Source organism: Urocitellus parryii, chromosome 2 (assembly GCF_045843805.1).
Source record: "Urocitellus parryii isolate mUroPar1 chromosome 2, mUroPar1.hap1, whole genome shotgun sequence".
In the NCBI taxonomy this organism is placed as follows: domain Eukaryota; kingdom Metazoa; phylum Chordata; class Mammalia; order Rodentia; family Sciuridae; genus Urocitellus; species Urocitellus parryii.
The window spans coordinates 135,311,720-135,331,857 of NC_135532.1; the positions used below are offsets into that span (position 1 = coordinate 135,311,720).

Here is a 20,138-nt window from a genome sequence, read left to right on the forward strand (position 1 = left end):
TTTCTGCTTGGTGCAACTGTTGTGTTTTGAAATTTACCCCCTATTTATTTATGTTGCTCTTGTATACTTGAAAAGTCTCCCTTGCAGGTGCGGGCGGCGGCTGTGCCCCTACTCCAATTGGGGTGACGTGTCTACCACGCTGGCGGCTCTCTGGGCCTGTTCCGGGAGTGGAAGGCGGCTCTGCTCTGTCCCTATTCCAATTGGGGTGTCGTGACTACAATGCTGGCAGGTCGCTGGGCCTGTTCCGGGCGTGGGCGGTGGGCTTGGCTGGCGGGATTCCACCTAATGGCAGTCCCTAACCTCCCTGCTTGCTAATTAATGGCTTCTCTAAGGCGCCACGCCTTCTGTAGCTGCGGGGCAGGCCGCGCGAATCAGTTGGCCTGGATCTCCGGGGTCCTGCTGCTGGCTGTTTTGATGTTGCAAGCTGTTGGAGAGTGGTGGTGTATTCTTCAGCTTTCCCGGATGGTGGCCGCTGACTGCCTGGATGGAGTGTCCGCTGTTTTGATGTTGCACTCTCAAGGAGAGTGGCGGTGTATCCTTCAGCTTTCCCGGATGGTGGCCGCTGACTGCCTCCGTGGAGTGTCCGCTGTGGGGGATGGGACTGTACCGCTTCCTTCCCCTTCTGAGAACCCGTGCTCGGCCCAAGAGTCCGTGTGGGCTTGGCTGGTGGGATTCCACCTAATGGCCTTCCCTAACCTCCCTGCTTGCCAATTAATGGCTTCACTGAGGCGCCACGCCTTCTGTCGCCGCAGGGCAGGCCACGCGAATCAGTTGGCCTGGATCTCCGGGGCCCTGCTGCAGGCTGCTGGGATCTCTGGCACTCTATCACTTTATTTTTTTCAGTTATTATATATATCACAGGAAAGAAAAGTTGACAAAATTGAGAAACCATCTCCATCTGAAGCCACCTTATTATCCTTTCCAAAAATGACAAATAATTTAGTCTCAAATGCTGAGTTCAGTTGAGATATACAAATCTAATCCTCTATTTAGTGTCTCTGATTGGTTGCAAATCCATGTTAACTTCTTAGTACTTGTGCTACACTAGTAATGAAATATTTTAAACATTTCTGCAGTTTATGCCAACGCCTAATTGTTTTGGGAAACTATTTTGAAAAGGAATTTGAAAATGCAATGGTTGATTAGTGAGAGGAAGGAAAACACATTGGTCTTCATGCTTGGTGCATTGAGGTCCTTATGATAATGTCCATGATGGAAAACCCTTGAGGGAACTTGACAACCAGAAGTACTTATAAAACTCTAACAAGCTCTGAACTTTTAACTCTTTATAAATATTAACATATTAATGCTTTTTAGAAAGAAAAGTGTTAAACATGGATAATCGTTTTGATTTTCCAAGTTTTTGTTTAACATAAACACTTTAATCTGAAAAGAATTCAAAAGGTAGATTATATTAGGTAATAATAAATCCTAAAGTAAAATTTTGTTTTTAGATGAAGAGTACTTGTGCTAATATTGTATTCTGTCATCAGTATGCTTGGGTTTATCGTTTCTGAATTTGAGTTGAAAATTGCTATTTTAGTCAAAGCAAGATTTTCTAACATTCTGTACATTCTGAATCTCTCTTAGATAATAACTATGAGGGCTCAGAGTGATTGATTTGGTTGAAAATGTCAAGTCTGGATAATTTCAAAGCATTAATAATTTCATAAGCATGAATAAATTTTGCTACCTCAAGGTGGGGGAGAAAGAGCATTGAAGTGTTCTCTACTGTGGATTCCAAGTCATTCATGATGCGATTGCCCTAGGGACAATTCTCTAACTTAGTTACTCTCAATAATTGTTTCACTTGTTTTGTTTAGCTGACAATAGGAAACACAACTCTGCCTTTCTTTTACTTACTTGTAAGTTGCTTCTGCTTAGGTTTGTCTTGCCATTCATGTTTAGATAGGAATACAACTTTGCAAACTCTTGTGTCCCTGAAGCAAACAGCTAGTCCATTTGGTAACATCATTAAAATTTTTGCTGCTGATATTATGAGAAAGCAAGGAAACAATTATAACTTTCCTAAGAGTTTAAAATTTTCAGTTTCTATTTGGAAACAATATAAAGGTTTTTGTTTTGTTTTGTTTCACTTTTGCCTAAACTCTCATTATCTCAAGAGACACAGAGCATGAAAAGCTTTGGGTGTTCTGAGCTTTGGGGGTTGAATTCTTGAGCTGGTAACTCTTCAAGCAGTTCTACTTTGCTTTGGTCATTTTATGTATTAGATATTAGATTTCCTTTGGAGACACTATGTCTCTGTTTTAGAATCGTTTAAAGCCCCCTAATCACTTAGCAAATATTCATTTATTATTGACTTCACACTGTTGTAGAATTTTGCTTGAGTCTGTCCAGTTACAATGATCCCACCCTAGTGGAATGTAAACATTGTAGAGACAGATAATCACCATAACAAAGAAGCAAATTATATTAATACATTGTAGGTACAGTTAGTTATAGTTAGAAGTTGAAACATAATTTAGCAAATAAGAGCAGAGTGAGGGGGACAGAAAATATTTTCATGGGTGGCGTGGCTGTAGTCTTGAGTAGGATGTTCATAGTTGGCAAAACTGGACCGCTGAAATTGGAGGGAAGATGTGCATATATGGCAGAGGGATGAGTCAAATGGATCTGGGGGAAAGTGGTGTATTTCTAACCAGTGATAACAGCTAAAGTCCATATTTCAGCAGACAATGTGCCTGGCACAACCAGCTTCTGGGGTTGAACTGGCAGGATTGGACCCAGTGCAAAATGAACATTCAGGATCTCTTGTTCAAAAATTCTTAAGAATGTCAAGGCAGTGACAGGAGAACATTAAGTTAGGCAGGGTTCCCTTGTGAGAACAGGCCCCTGTGCAACTGCATAGGCCACAAGTCCCTGAAGCCAGCACTATAGAAGAGAGGAGGTCGCAGAGCAGTGTGGAGAGCATTAGAGTGTGCAGGGCATTAGAGGCCATGTAAATAATCAACTTTCCTTACTATGAACATTGGAACTCACTGAGCTAATACACTGCTGTGTATTGGTGTCATCATTGCACTAAAGAGAACTCAGAGATCCAGAAAAGTTCATTTACTAACCCAAGGTTAGATTGCTAGATTTTTTTTTTTTTTTTTTTTTTTTTTTTTTAGAATCAGCCTCTTAACATCTGTGTTATCTTCAAAAGAGCCACTGCCTTTTCCATTTACCTTTCATCTTCATACCTACCATACCTGCTTGCTTTCTGGCAAAGGTAGAATTGATGATAATGTAGGTGCATATCATATGTGGAGTCTAGACTATAGACTGTCTTGAATTTTTTAGTATTTAGTAGAGGTGTCACTGTAAATATGTTACCTTATGTATCTTTTCTTCAGTTTCCTTGGGTTTAAAATGAGGGTGAGGCTCGTAACCTATCTCTTTGAACTTTTATTGTGATTAAAGGAGAAAATGAATAAATAATAGTTGGAATAGTGCTGAATATATAGAATGCACTCATTAAAATATTTATTTTTGGTAGTGGTGGGACTTCGACTCTCAGTCACTGAGGACAAGATCATGTATTAGTTCATTAATTATTTATTTCTTTTCATCAGCTGCCCCTAGTTAACTTTAACAAGTCTCCCCCCCTTTTAGGCTCCAAACAAAAATCTCTATATATGATTTATAACCCTAGTTTTCAGCATCAACAGCTGTGTTTGGATGTGTGTGTGTGTATGTGTGTGTGTGTGTGTACCTATATCCATTCATTCATGCACTCACTCATTTTATTGTGTGTCCACTTTGTGATAAGAACTTAGGTGCAAAAGAAAAAAATGACTATGACCAGTTTGTGAATTTAGGGATGTGTCCATGTGTATCTTTATAGGCATAATTTTAAGCATATATCTATTCCATAGCAACATATGATTTTTTTGGTAAGTAAAAAAGTCCACCATCATTTTTTTACATTTCTTTAAACTCTATAGCTAACTCATTTTCAACAAAGAATTTTGCAATCATACATGAACAATGTGGAGCCACTATATATAACTTTATAAGAGTAATTTTATGATAATAGCATTTTTGAGCTAGATTTAATGTTTCTTTTTCTGCAGAAGTATTGTTATTGACATTTAGAAAATAAACCTTAACAAAAAAGCAAATTATCTAATGGAGGAATTAGCAATTCTTATTTATTTTTCATATGTGTATGTGAGCTGTTTTTAACAGTTGAGACCACTCAATTTTAAAAATTCTTATTTATTTTTCTTAGTTAATAAGGTAGACAATTTATTTCTTGGCAATATTTCCTCTAAAATTTTATTTACTATCTGAAAAAAATTTGTTTTGTAAATTGAAATTCTAATTAAAGATCAAATGTTTCATTAGTGGGAAGTTTCATATTAGAAGATAACAGGATTATCAATGGTGCAGAAATAAATGTAAAATAGGAATGTATGCTTTTATTTCTACTGTATCACATAAGTTAAGAGAATTTGACACAAAGTATCTTTGAATTCTTATGCCTTATTTATGTTTCTACAAAGGCACAAATTTAATATTCCCATTTTTCCTTTATCACTAATGACAGGTACTTTTATTTTTCATTTGAATTACTTTATCATGATATCTTCCCCTGATTTTAAGGAGACAATCTTTCAATAACAAGATCTAAAGTTTCTTCTGCAAACAAAAACAATGTCTGAAGCTATTTTTTTATCAATTTCTAAATAACATTGTTTTTACCAATATATAAATCATACTATAGAGAATAAGAATTTTATGACATAAAAAATCTATAGTTTAGGGCTCCTGTAAAAATTGAATTGTGCCCCACCCCCATCAAAAAATACATACTTTGTATCCAAATCCCCTATATGACTGTATTTGGAGGTGGGACCTACAAGATAGTAGTTGAGGATAAAGGATGTCATAAGGGTGGTATCCTTATCTGATTGGATTAGTGTCCCTATAATGAGACACCAGTGGGGTGTGGGTAGCACATGCTTGTAATCCCAGCCCCTCAAGAGACAGAGGCAGGAGAATCTCAAGTTCAAAGCCAGCCTCAGCAAAAGTGAAAGGCTAAGCAACTCTATGAGACCCTATCTCTAAATAAAATACAAAATAAGGCTGGGAATATGGCTCAGTGGTTGAGTGACCCTGAGTTCAATTCCTCAGTCATCCCCTCCCCCCCAAAAAAAAGACCTGAAGGCTTAGTCAAGAGCAAGAACCATTTTCTTCTCTCTTTCTCCCCCCAATTCCCCCACCTCCGTGTGGGTATGGGTGGGAGTGAGGGGGTTGTCCAGGAAGAGAGCCCTCACCAGAAACGGAATTGGCCAGACTCTTGATCTTTGAGTTCTCAGCCTTAAGAACTATGAACTAATAAACTTCTGTTGTTTAAGCTACCCACTTTGTGGTATTTCGTAATGCAGTCTGAGTACAGGAAGACAATCTAATTCTTGGAGATCCTGGTTTGATAGTCGTTGGATGAAATAAAGAATATGTGATTTTAACAAGAATGTTTGCTCTTGAGGTGGACTTGGTATGTTTAACTCAACAGTGCTGTTGGAGATTTCTTCTTCAGTGACTGCCAAGTGTTCATTGTCCTTGGTAAAATAGCCTCCTGGAAGGTCTCTAAAGAAAATCTGTTCCACTCTTGAATTAAAGTCACAGAACTTGGACAGATTATTTCATCTCTCTGAGGCTCACCTTCCTTATCTCTGAAATGGTGACAGTGTTATCTGAGAAAATGGCATATTATATGCACAATTCCAGCATATGGGAGAAACTTATTGAATGTGTTCTTATTCCTAGGCGCAGTATGTTTCCAACAATTCCGAAGCTTGATCTATTACATTTCCTCATCATAAGATCAGAGCCCTGTTAACAAGTCATTGATAAACAATGTCATTGTGTAAATTATTTGTTTATTTAAGCATTTCATGGCACTCTTATCAAACAAAAGATAACCCCTCTGAATTGGTTTCAGAGGAGTAAGATGAAGGAAGTCAAATTTCTATGGTTTCTATTTAACAATTTTTGTGATTTATGTCACTTAGATTAAAAACCATGGAGCCACTGATAAATGGAATGTCAACTTTTAATGTTTTGGTTTTTAGTCTTTGCTAATTGTCTGGTTGATGATTCCTTCTAATTGCATATTTTACCATAGGCAGAAGGTAATTGTATTTTGACCTGAATTTTTAAAGTGTGCCAGTTTTCTGCTTAGGTGTTTAAATGTAGCCTATGACCCTTTGGTATTATCCCAATATCTTGATTTCTTTTTTACATGGGATCAAATAATATTCTCTTTTTAATTGTTGCTATTTTTCCAGTTATTTGTTCCTAATTCAAAAGTTAATGTATAGAATTTTAATGAAAAAGTAACACAAAGAATTTTTAATATTTGTCTCTGGTTGAAAAAAAAATAAATAAAGAAGAGTCTAAGTTCCATTTCACTCTGTACCTCTCAGAAATTCTCATTGGAAAAACTGGTGCACAGAAGTTAAATATCTCAATAAATACCCAAGTACTTAGGTTCTCATAGAGACCATGAGGGTATGACTCAATCCCTGGCATTTGGACACAAGTTAACAATAGTACTCTAACTAGTTGACTGGATGATTTTCTGGTATGACAGAACAAGTACAATAAGAATAAGTTTTCTGTAGCAAATAGAATATGCAGAAATAAATGGGTTGTCATTTTATCATATCATTGTATATTGATTTGTGCTTCAGAAAAATTCAATGTGTATTCTTGCAGCTGTGATTTTCAGTTTGCTTGAAGGTAAATAGGAAAGATACATTTTTTTTTATTGCCTGTCAAACACTGAGAACATTGAGACATTGAGACTTTTCTAATTATTGATTTTTAGTAGTAGCCCCAAATGGGTAAGACAAAATAGACTGATATAATGAAATCTGTATTGAGAAATACTTTTGTGAAAAAATGTCTCACATGCTAAAATAGTTTAATATGTTAACTCATGTTATTTATGGAAGATGAATTGAAGACCTCCTTCACAGAAATTATCATTGTGGATTCAAGCCATTGGTATTTTCTAATGCCATAAATATTTTTTGTAGTTTTGGTGGTTTTGTGAGTGTTATATCTGGTGGATACAGCAACAAGTTACAGTGTAGACTATATCCCCTCACAGCAGTAAGATTTTTCCTCAAACTCTACTAAATATGAAAAATATGTTCATTAACATAACCAGCTGAGTAATGGCCCTGTTTTAAGATGCTGTCACTAAATCACAAATAATTAGTATGAAGCTTAGAAATTTGAAATGAAAAATATGAATTCTCTCATTTTTGCAATGCAATCATTAATATTATGTGATCATTTATTTAATCAGGCTTTTAAAATCATAGATCAACAGTTATTTATATGGTAATAACATCAGCAAACTCAAGAATTATATTAAAGGCAATGATTTAATCACATTTTAATAGGAAGAAAATTATAATGAAAAACCATACTGACAGAAGCATTTTTAACAATTAGGGTTTTTTTTTTGGCAAATCCACTTGAAAGTACAGCTTAACTTTTCAGAGATCTTGCATAAGATATGATCATTTCAGTTCAAGACCAATGAGCCAACAGTGTATGCCAGACACCTAGATGAGGAGTATGTAATGGGTCCTTCATCAAGGAATCTCCCTGTGCTGGAACTGAAACTGGCAGATGGAGATACACACACACACACACACACACACACACACACAAAGGGACCAGTCCAGTTAAGGCCTTAAGAGTCGCAGAAAGAAATTACAGATTGCTCTTGGATTTAAAGTGGAGAAAGGTAATAAATAAGTAGGTAACAGAGAAAGATAATTCACAAGTAGGAATCATTTGAAACAGGCTTTGTTGTAATTAGTATTGTTTTTGCATACGCAAATGAATGTGATGGCAAAATAAATATGTCATGCCAGAAATGTTGTCTACCATAGATTTACCCATCTCTCAGTGGTATTCACATGTTGTTCTGGAAGCAGAAATCATTTTTGATATGAAACTTCTGTGGAAGCCCTTTGGTTGAAGTGCATTAGCTTTAGCTGAGAATGGTGGAAAGTTAGAGGTCTGAAGTATCCCTCTCCATTTTGTTTACTATTTATCACCAGTAACTCCTTTCATCAACATGTCTCTAGACATGTGCTGTAATTTGAAACAATGTATTATGATTGCTGGAATGCATAACAAGTATTATTTTAATAACAGAAAGTATAGTTGAAAGAAGTCATTTTGGCTAATGGAAATATCTGTGTGATGGACCCTATAGGTTGGTATTTTTCAAGGAGTAGAAAAGGGCTAATACACCAGGGGACTGCTATTAGATCTTGAGAAAGTCGTGAATCTTTTTACATTACAGAAATATAATAATGAGTGATATTGACGTAGAATAGAATATATCTATAGGTATGAGATAGTAGGAATTATAACTGAAATGGTAATTTGGGACAATATTCTAAAGTCTTGGAATAATAGACAAGTCCATGTGCTAGTATAGCTTGTATTCTGCACAACTGTATCATTCATAGCCGATCATCATGTGGACAATCTGAACAGCTATGCACAATGATTGTGCAATTGAGAATTTGCACTTCATCTGGATAAAATGAAGTATCACAGTTGAATTTCTTCAACTCTTAGAATAATAAAATCCTTGTTGAACCTAAAAAAAATAATCTTCAATATTTTGTAAAATTACTCAAATCCCAGAAACATGAATGTAAAACAAACCAAACTTTATGGTCTCTTAGAAGAATATATTAAGTTCTTAATTTCTTTAGGAGAGAAAGAGCAAAACAAATGACTAACACTCTTTCCTCAAGTGACCAGAATAATTGTTAATAGCATGACAGAAATAGAAAAGTTGTATATTTCATAATTAGGATCAGGTAAGAGACAGAATTAGTTCTTTTTGATTCTTTCAATTACTGCACATAATTTTACCATATTAAACATCAATTTGTCTGTAATTATTACTCCATAGCTTTAACTTTTTCTTTTTTTCTCTCTCTCTTTCAGGCTGAAGTCATTGATGTGAGTTATGGAACAGCAGATGATTTAAAAATGATTAAAAAAGTGAAAAATATAACAAATCAGATTGCACTCCTGAAATTAGGAAAATTACCTCTACTTTATAAGGTTGGTTCAATGGTAGTTCTTTTGTTTTAGGGTGAATACTTTTTGTTTGTTTGTTTGCTTTGTTGGAGTCATGTGCTTTTGAGAGTATGGAGTGTGTGTGTGTGTGTGTGTGTGTGTGTGTGTGTGAGAGAGAGAGAGAGAGAGAGAGAGAGAGAGAGAGAGAGAGAGAGAATGGCACAAAAGGTCATAGATTGTCACAGGAAGATGACTTTTTCCAAAATAGAATATTCTAAATGAAGTGATTTATATTCTTATAACTTAAAACAGAGGTTACCTTAAGCTGGGCCTTGGCGAGTTTGTGGGACCTTGATAAAATTAGCGTGCTCTTCATAATAGCACCTGTCTGTAAAGGAAAACCACAGCATCCTCTTCTCATGACAAATGTGAAACTTGTAATCTATTATCCAAACTGACTAATTACCTTTTGCTTCATGTTACACAAGTATCTAGTTGATTTATACTCTGTAGTGATTGATTTTGTCAACTATATAACTTCACAGTTACTAACTGTGCTCAAGAATTTAATTAAAATATAATAGGCTAAGGATAAGCAGAATTTTGATTTATTTTATTTAAATAGAAGTTTATTAACACTCATCCTCTAGATGCATTTACATAATTAAAGCAGCTCAATCTTACTATCTGATAATGAAGCACCACAATAGAGAGCCATGGCTGCTCATTCTTACCTCATTTCCTTTTTCTATTTAAGCAGAATGGTCAATGTAGTCCTATCACTGGAAGTCCCTGGTTCTGAAGATAAATTAGATTTCTCTTCATTCAATCTTGAATGAGCTTTGCTAATTCTCTGGTCCAGAAATGTTTCCAGAAATCTCTTGGCATACTGTATTAGGAAAGAAGAGAACATTCTGTTCCTATTTTTCATTGTTGTTCAAGGATGTCCTTTCACTTGAATCTGCTAGTGTCTGATTATATATAAGTGGCCAGAATTTTTAAATATTCTTGAAAATAAAATACAAAATGAAATTATTATTTCCTATTGCATAATTTTTCTAATATATTAAATGCCTTAAAATAATCATATTTTGATCCAGCACTCTCATATTAAATGTATTCTATTCTGGGAAGGGGAAAGAAATGATAAACAATCATGATTAATGATGTGACCAAATATTAAAAATTATGCTACATTCGTCCTGCTAAATACCACACAGCTATTAAAAGTAATAAAGTAAAAATCATCATAAATCAAATAAGTTATCAAGAGAACATTTACAATAAATAATGACTTTATTATTATTGCCTCTAACAGAAACACTATTATGATATGGGATAGATATTTTTCTAAACATGTTTTATATGTTATCACATTAACAGTCACAATAGTCATAATGTCGAAGTAGGGGCTATTATTATCTTCAATTTTCAGATGAGGTAACTAAAGTAGAAAAGTGATGACTAATTGACTCAAAAGACAGAGATGTAGTTAAAGGAAACTCTCAGGACTTCTACCCAGGAAGGCTCATCTCAAATCCTGAGTTTTTAAGGCCTGTGTATGTTTTGGTGGTAGTGATGTGGTGCTGGTGGTGGTGGTGGTGCATTTGTGTGTGCGTGTATTTTGCTACAGAAAATCAGTATATAGGTAATCAAGATGATAAATTAGAATTTTTTAACTGATACTCTAGGGTACAGAGTGGCATGTCAAAATCTGCTACCAAACATCAATATTTCAAATAAAATAACTAAAAATAGATAGAAATATTGCTAAGTCCCTCACTCATACCTGGGATATAAAAGGTCTTGGAATTGAAGGGCAGAGGTTTTATGGAGAGATGTATAGAAGCTTCCACTGCACCACTGGGGATAGGGGCTTCAGTGGAACACATGATGGGCTTAATACCTATTCCCTGCAGTGTGGAATACAGGGTAGACTGATGGATAAATCTCCTTGAAAAATCTGAAGGTAAGAGATTAGCTTGCTAAGGTGCTAATAAATGAGCATAAAAAAGTATCAGTGTTGGGTTGGCCTGTGTCCCTGAGTTGGCAATAGAAAAATATCCATGTATTTCTAGTAGGTCAGATGGAGCCACATGACAGAACCAGTGTCATCTACTTTCATTCTTGCCACTTGGATTGTTGATGCATAAGTCAGCCACAGGGCACATTAGAATTGTATTTGTTCCCATCAAGGAAACTACAATAGAGGCTGCTTCAATTAATTCACAATGTACCCACAAGCCCCAAAAGCAGTTTAAAATATCTGTGAGCTCCAGAGAGCCTGTAGCTCTCTTAGGACAGGAACAGTACAGTCAGAAAAAAATCATACCCAATGAAGCTTTTAATATTTCCCACCCCATATACTAACTATATTCCTGTCCCTCCAACACTAGAGGGAATTTTAAAATGATGAAATTTTAAATGAAGGGTACAGATTTGAGACATTCTAATTACTTAAGACTGGTAACTCAAATTGATTATAGGGCTTTTATTGCCAATAATCATAAAAATAATGGGAAGGTCCAAGTTGTCTTCTAGGATTTAAGAGAAAAAATATGTTCCTGTTTGAATATTTTTAGAGGGTGCAGTGTTAAACAAAGTGTCATTGCTTTGGATATAGACATATTACACAAAGCCCTGGTTGTTCAACCTATCATTACTATAATGTGGATGTTAGGGGATAATTATATAATTGGGTAGGTAGAATTATGAATGAGTTGACTTCTTTTTATTTTTCTGCATTTATAATTATTCTAAATGATTGTGTGTATATTTTGTAAGCAGAAAGCATGCCTTTAAAATTTCAAGTTAACAAATTTTTTAAAAAATCAAATTAAAATAAGACCTTAAAAAGTTTTGGTTTTTTCCTAATAGTGCTTATAGGCCAATTATTCAAAATCCTAACACCAAATATATAATGGATTAAAATAAAGCAACTTTCTTTGTGTTAGTTTCAGAGGATACTTGTATTATGAAACCCTTTGATTAGTTATGAAGTAGTGTTTTATATGGAATAGGAAACAAAAGAACCTGGTAATATTTTCCTGATAAACCTATGAATAAGTTTAACAAAGCATTGTGTGCAGAATCTCCTTCCAGACAGAGCCTTGCTAAACACTCTTCATTATTTTCTTGACAGAGGGACAGGGCATACCAAAGCTTTGGGGTTGTATGTACATTAGTACTGAATCTATTAATACACATTCACATGGTAAAGAAAAAAGAAGCTTGGGTCAGACAGGATTCTAGAGCAAAATTTCTGCTGAGCTTGCCCCACCTGTCCATCAAGTATATTCTGGGTCTGAAATTCAAAGGTGAGGTCATACAATTGACATTAAAAAGGCATAGAACTAAGTGACTTCTTTGTGAATCACAATTGTTAATTATGATTCTAAATGAACAGTTGGTATGGAAAAGTGCAGCTGAATGGGTAAAGAGAAAAGTTAATCTTATTTTAGCTGAGCAGTAGTTACTAAATCACAGTTCAAAAAGGAATTTGGAAGGGAATCTGTGTATCTAAGATAGGGAGGGCAAAGAGGAAGCATAATTGGTACATTAAATTATCTCCTAAAATGAATAGAAAATAACCTAGAGCTGAGAAGGAGATCTTTTTAGTTTTATCATGAATTCCAAATGTTAATTTAATTTCATTGAAGTGATTGGTGAGAAAATACCCCCATTGTGTGCCAGGAAAGGTGGAACACAGTGGTATTTAGATATATGCCTTGATATCCACATATATTGCTGCAGAAAAGTCAAATGAGTTCTCTGGAGCTCTGTGCTAGTTTGTTGTAGCTTAAACTATAGAGGACAGGCTTTGGGTTCATTTTAGGTTTATATTTATAGTAGTTTATTTTAAGGGTAAGTACTTTTGTTTCTTTAAACTTTAGGGCAAAATGGTCTTTTATTTGTCATAATGGACTCAAATTTCTCTCACTGACATTATGAAACATAGTAATGTGGACCCTGAGACCTTCATAAATTCTCAAATTTCTAGAAAGAACTCTCCCACGAAATTTATTTTTATAAAATGCAATAAAATTTGACATTCTTCTTGTGACCATTTTTATAAAAACAATAAGAAAAATATTGTAAACTCTATGACAACTAGAAATACATTAAATCTTACTGAAAAGTGAAGTCTACACCATTCTCTAATTTCTACCACACATTAGTGCCATGTCTTGGAGTCAATTTTGTATGCAGTAAAATCACAAATGAATGTATCTTAATCAGGCCATTTGTGCATTGTGAAATTACACAAAACTCCACAAATGCTTTTACTATTTTATATATGGAATAATGCACACCACATTCCTAGTGCTGTCATATCGTAAGATATAAAAGATTGGTTAATTTTTTCATTATTTTAATACACACTTGTAACCCTATAAGATTTTTTTGATGATACAGGAATCAAGGAGATATTTTTAGTTTCTTGAGAACAAAGTATTTTCTATCTATTTATCAGGTAATGTTTTTATCTAATCATAAATAGGAACAATGAAAGAGAAATGCCTTTTAGATCTGTGCCTATGTTGTTCTAAATATTTGGGCACTGTATGACTTATCACAGGTAAGCCCAGAAATCATGTTTAGATGGGAAAGCCTTTGAGAAGAGTCTGGGGAAAAAGAAAAGAGGGAAACAAACAATTTCTATGTATTTCTCCTGTTAAATATGTAGATTACTTACTGTAAATTAGGAAGGAGTTGTATTATTTAAAGAAAAGACAACTTCATATTATTTGAATTTTAAAATTAATCCAAAAAATGATTAAAGTTTAAAACATGAGCTGATGGTTGAGAAAATATCTATAAATATTGATTACATATACTGAATATTCAAAGATTGGACAACTGGAAAATTATTAAGAAATCCAATAGTTCTGATAAAGTTAGTAGTGAGTAGAGTGCCATTTAAAATTAATTTTCATGAAACATTTCCATACTTGTCAAATTAGCTGAACTATGAGTTTCATTTACTTCAATTTCCTCTTATTTCTGAAAACATTTGTTTAATCCCTATGATAATCCCACTCAAAAGAATTGTTGTTTTCTTTGTTCCAGTTGACAAAAAGCAACATTTACTCTATGTCATAGAAGTTCAGATATAGTTGAACTCAAATTTATTTGCTCAAATTAAATTATGTATGTATTTATTTAATATAAAAATGTTGTGTCTAAAATAAAGATCTTGAAGATAAAATGCTCATGATGTGTGATACATATATATGTGTGTATAATGTTTATGTGTATGTATATATATACATATGTATATGTATATATATATATATATATATATATATACATTACACATACATATATACAGGGCATATAAATAGACAAACATACACATAGTGAGTCTAAGAAGATATGAAAGAAAAGAAAAATAGTTTTCCTGTTAAAATTTTTGGTATATCACCATTTTCCCTGCTATGGAGGAACCTAGAAGATCTCTTTAAGTGGCATTCTCTGAATATTTTAGATAATATTCAGAGAATATGTTTAATTAAACAATGTTTAATTCTGTGTCATTGAATAATGCTTTTAGGTATGATTCTGTATATGAAGAAAGACTTGCTTCTTTATTTCTTAAGACAATTTTTGATGGCGTTTTGTGAACAAAAGTAAAAAGCAAACATTATCCTGATTCTTTGAAAGGATATGTTTGTTCACTGAATTATTTAATAAGGCACTTCATACCCAATTCTCAGAAGTAATTACAAAAGACCAATAACCTCATATATTGTAATTCTAAGACTGAAGAACTTTTCTGTTTGTCATGGGAAACATGGCCAGCTTCCGGACACAAAATCACAAAACAATAGTTTAATGAATTTTAAAGTGAAATCTGCTGTTTTCTTGTTCAGAGTTCTTCCCATTTTCCACTGACTCACTTAAGTTACTTTTCAAAATGAGTTAGACCAAATATTTCTATATCTTCAAAGTTATTTTTTGTTTAAATATAACTTTGATCATAAGGTTACATTGAAAAGATTTTACACTATGCCATTTTCTGCCACTTAGCAATCCAACTTTAGGAAAGCCAATGTAGAGCAAGAATAAATAATCAGATGCCTCACATTCTATTTCTAATATCAAAGGATATTTCATGGCTTCAAACAAAATAGAAATGAGTATACAAATCCTCAAAGTTTATTAAAAATTAACCACATAATTTAGAAGTCATGCATACTTTTAACCTACATGATAATCTAATTTAATTATGTATTTGGACCAATTGAAATATGAAGTCACAGCAAGTGACATCATGTTAGAAGGGTTGATTTTGCATATAGTTAGCTTAAATACTCTCTAAGTATTCATGTAAGTTTTAGAGGAAGAGAACTGGAGAGAGTGGGAGGGGAAAAAAAGAAGCAAGGAAAACAGGGAGGGAGGCAGAGAAATAGGAGTTAATCCTTTCCAATTTAACTCCTAAAGCTACACACTTTCCAGATTTTTTAAAATATGTATTCCATGTTGTTTTAGAAATTGAAACAATAAGCTCTAGACATATGTTAAATTTTTGGTAGCACATAGTCCACACAGGACTCACCAAAATAACTGCTATGGTATGCTATGATAATACTGACCTATTCTTTTATGTTTTATCCTTTTGCCCATTCCTTCTGTTTTGCAATTATTACATTATTTCTGCTGTTGATAAGCTTCCCAGTCCTCCCAATTTTTTTTGTACTTGCTCTGGGCTCTACAAGTAGCTTTTTTAAAATGGTGAAACACAGCACTATAGGATGCCCAAATAGTATAAATAAACTGAAGTTAAAGTTTTTCTTTCTACTTGATGATAATATGACCTCTGTCAAATCTATACCATGATTAGAAAATAATCTCAACTCATGAGATTATGTGAAGATTAAATCTGAAATGCATGCATGATAATTCTTTCATACATATTAGATATTATTGTGATTATTACTAAGTACTTAAATTCTAAAGAGGAAAGGGAATTTAATGATTTAATTACAGGGAAATGTGACAGTGTACTCAAATTTCCGAAACTGAACTGAAAATAATAATATGTTTATTTGATAAGTCAATTGCAGAAAATGTTTTCTCACATTTTTTGCATTAACAATAAAGATTATGTTGGTACCATGTAGTATAATTTGAATCTTTTAATTATACAAAATAATTGAAATCTTTATTTATCCAAGTGGAATGAATGCACAGGTAGGGAAATGAATGTTAACAATAAAAATACCTTGACTTTTAATTAAAGATAAATATAATTGGTCATCTAATATAACAGTTCATGGTTTAGATTTTTACCTTGCTCAATTCTTTTTAGCTATAGATTGTATTGAGGTGATGAAATTATATAATATTAAGAAAATACTATTGTAGAAATTTAAAATACATTTATAGAGTAATAGTATAAATATGTAATATAACATTTAAATTTATCTTGAAAGTTGAGGTTCCGTGTTTCATTCAAAGAACATCATTAAATTGCCTATCTCATAAAGTTATAATAAAATTAATTACAATAATACAGATAGGTACTTAACATAATGTCTAGCACATACCTAAGTGTAGGCTAATATTTAATTTAGTCATCCTAAAATTTTTCATCAAATACTGTATTTTCTCCTTTCCAAGTGGTTATCATTCTATGTGGTCAAAATCTAATATTATATCATTTTTTAATGGCATAAGCTCTTTCTAACCTGTTTTATTTTAGACATTTTTAAAATAATTATATAGTTGAAATTTGAACTTGAGATCTTCTAACATATTTAAACTTAGAATATCCTAAAACCAACTTGAGGGTGTCACATAATTTCCTGTACTTCTGCATTGATATTTTAAAAGTAAATGTAAAATTATATTTTAAAAGTAAAAAAAATGAATAAAACACTTGGATCTATGGTATTTGTTATTCACTATATATGGCTATAAGTTCTCTTCTTTTTTATAACCATTTCTTGAAGAAAAATTGATGATTATTATAATCTTGCCAAGGAAAACATTGGAAAAGAGTACTAAACACTATTTTAGGTTTTACTAATCTGTAGCTACAAAATATATAGGAACAGTTATATTACTTCTTGAGGTACACATTATTGAAAATTGAATATTTGAGAAAAAATTACCTCTCTAAAGTTTATGCAATTAAAATTATAGCTATAGAATGCACTGTCCGGTTTTGAATTCGATGTCCCTTTTTTATGACAAATTAATGTTTAATAAGCTGTAAAACTTTATCTTACTATACTAGCATAAAATATTCTCACTTGAACATTGAAAACAACATATCTTCAATAAAATATTATTTTAATAGGTAATTATTTACATGTTAATTTATTGTCAAAATGTTCATTAAATAGCTTTTAACTGAAAATATATACTTGGTATGTTTATAGAAAAGCTGTTGGAATAGTTTTACAGCCCATACATATTATAGTTTTTATGAAAAGATTTTGTGGTTTTAATAATTAGGAGTTTGAAAAAAGCCTTTATGTTACAGGTGAAAATTTACTTTTTATTTACTAGATTTATAATTCCAATTTTATTTTGTTTACATTATTTTTTAATTTTGTCTCATATTTCAATTTAGGTTATGCCCAAAATCTCATTAGTATAAAAATTTTTATGAATGTTCTTAATTCTAAATCCATAATTATTTAAATATAAGAATCAACTAATATCTAATTTTTAAACACTACACTAAATAATTCTAATCATTTTATCATAATCTAATATTTTAAATCAATTTTATATTCAAATTTTTAGAAAAATTGATTGGATTTTGTAACCTACAAAAATGTGTTTTATAATAAATGGCAGACAAATTTAGACTGATATTCACAATTAAGAAAGAACCACCAGCAAATTCTTCTAAGAATATCCTGTTTAGTCTTCAATTTTCAGTTATAATTTTCTTCAAGTTTTAATCTAAGGCAGCTCCCTTCGAAGATAGCAAACTACATGGCAGAAAATGCTTTATATTAAAACAAACTTAAAGAGTTTGGGGTAAAGAGCAAGATAACTTTCATTGGAAACAAAGTGAAATTTGGCTATAAAGATCTTAATTTGAGTGATAGTCGACAAGAGAAATAAAGTAAATTCATTTGTATTTTAAAAATATTCTAGCATGACTTACTAAATAATGTGAATGTTTTGCTTTTATTATGTCTGACTTCATAATTTTCACAAATTTATTACAAAAGAGATAAAATCTATTTTAAAAATATACACCGTATGGTGTATAAATAAGGCAAATGCCTAGTAGTAGTCAGCACACAAGAGTGTGGTTTGCTTCTACATTCAGCCTGTAACACCCTACTGTATACACTGCTGAAGTGCATCTTTCTGACCCACATCAGGTTATGAGTGATTCATGCTTCATAAATCCTTCAACACTCAAACTCTGCTAAATTTATTTTGTCAAAATTTTTTAAAAAAGTAAATTTTGTTTGGATAATAATGATTTAGTGGTGAGACTATTTGGGGTACAAATATTATATCTGGGGAAATGAGGCTAGTAGTAAGAAGTAACTACACATTTGAATTCTTCATATAAAACATGCATGTTTTCATCAATTTTTTTTTATCTGTACTTATGACAAATTTCCTATGTCATATCCCATGGGTATAAAATCTGAACAGAAAAATGGAAGTTGAATTCCAGCTTTACCACTTAATTGCTATACCAAGACTTTTACCTCTATACTACTTTATTTTCTTCCTTGTAAAACCAGTTAAACACCAGAGTTGTCTTTGTCTTTCTTCATGTTTAGTAAATGCTTGGCAAATGTTTATTAGTAATATTGCATATTATAAGTATGATAAGAAACAGCTCCTACTTTAGAGATTTTTGAAAACCATAATTGCTTGAATAATATGTATACATTACAGATACATTACCTCCTATAAATTGTCCTAATGAAAAAAATGCCTGTATCAGTAGGAATGGACATTGCTCTGAGTTAGGGTAAGTGCTTTAATCCATATCCTACATTTATCTCATGGGGGAATTAGGGTTATCATTCCAAAACCAGTGCTCTTTCTGTTCCCCATAATTGTTAATTATTTGTTAATAAATGAACTTCTACTTTAAGATAGCTTTGCTCAGACATTAATACCACTGTGTCTGCAACTAAACTGTTTTCATATTACATTCAAATGGTTCAGAATGAAAAAAAGATACAGAATGATAAAAGAAATGTGAAAAATTAATAACTTGTGAAATGAGATGATTGTTTTGTGAGTGTTCCTATAAGTTTTTGTTTCTGTTTTATTCTATAAAATAAAAATTTCAAAAAAATTGTTGGAGAGGGCACATAATTGGAATTCTCATTTGATGCCTGAAAATGCCTCTAAGTTTTAGCACTAATTTAGCTCTTCCCCTCTTGCATGGGAGCTAATTGAGTGGTTACAAGGAATTCTCTACATTTGGACAGGATTTCTCATTTATGTGGAGAGTCTCAGTCAACTTCTGCTCTTAGTCAATCAGGCATACAAATCAGAAGATTCAGGTTTCCCGAATTAGCTGTCCAGAATTCAACTTGACTAAAAGGGTAGAAAATACCACTTGATATTCTCTTCCTAAATTGTGGTAAAAATCAACCTGTGGGGTAGATATGGTCATTACAGTGAAATCACTCTTCATCCAAATTGACTTTTTATCAGATTACTGACAGCCAGGAAGACATAGCCTCAGGCCCCTAAACAAAAGAATTCGGAACATGTATTGGTGTCCAATTTGTTCCCTACCAGAGTGCCTGGTGAAATCATAGGGCACTTGTATATCTGAGCTCGTTTATTATTACAGAAAAGTTCTCATTAACTTCTTCGAGAAAGTGTTGCCATTAAATCTTATTGTGAATGAGAAGAATTTGTAACTTGAAAATGTTTATGAATATTTCATAAGAATCATCTTAGGGTGCATGCTTGTGTGTGATAGCCTGGCAAAGGTTGATAGATATGTGAAGTATTGTAATGACTTGATGGATGCCTATGGAATGTTTAATGGAAAAGTGCAGAGTGCCTGCTGGGCGGCTGTGAACATCTTCCAGTGTTGTACTGATTTAGTTGCCTGT

At 32.8% G+C, this 20,138-nt stretch overlaps 1 protein-coding gene across 1 annotated transcript in view; it reads left to right on the top strand.

Annotated features, from left to right (window-relative positions):
* The window catches only part of Naaladl2 (N-acetylated alpha-linked acidic dipeptidase like 2), an 876,353-nt gene that overhangs the window by 340,488 nt on the left and 515,727 nt on the right, over positions 1 to 20,138 (top strand). Inside the window, exon 4 of the mRNA XM_026382942.2 lies at positions 8,998 to 9,117. Within this exon, the coding sequence (XP_026238727.2) occupies positions 8,998 to 9,117 (120 nt within the window). The remainder of the gene's footprint in view (positions 1 to 8,997; positions 9,118 to 20,138) is intronic.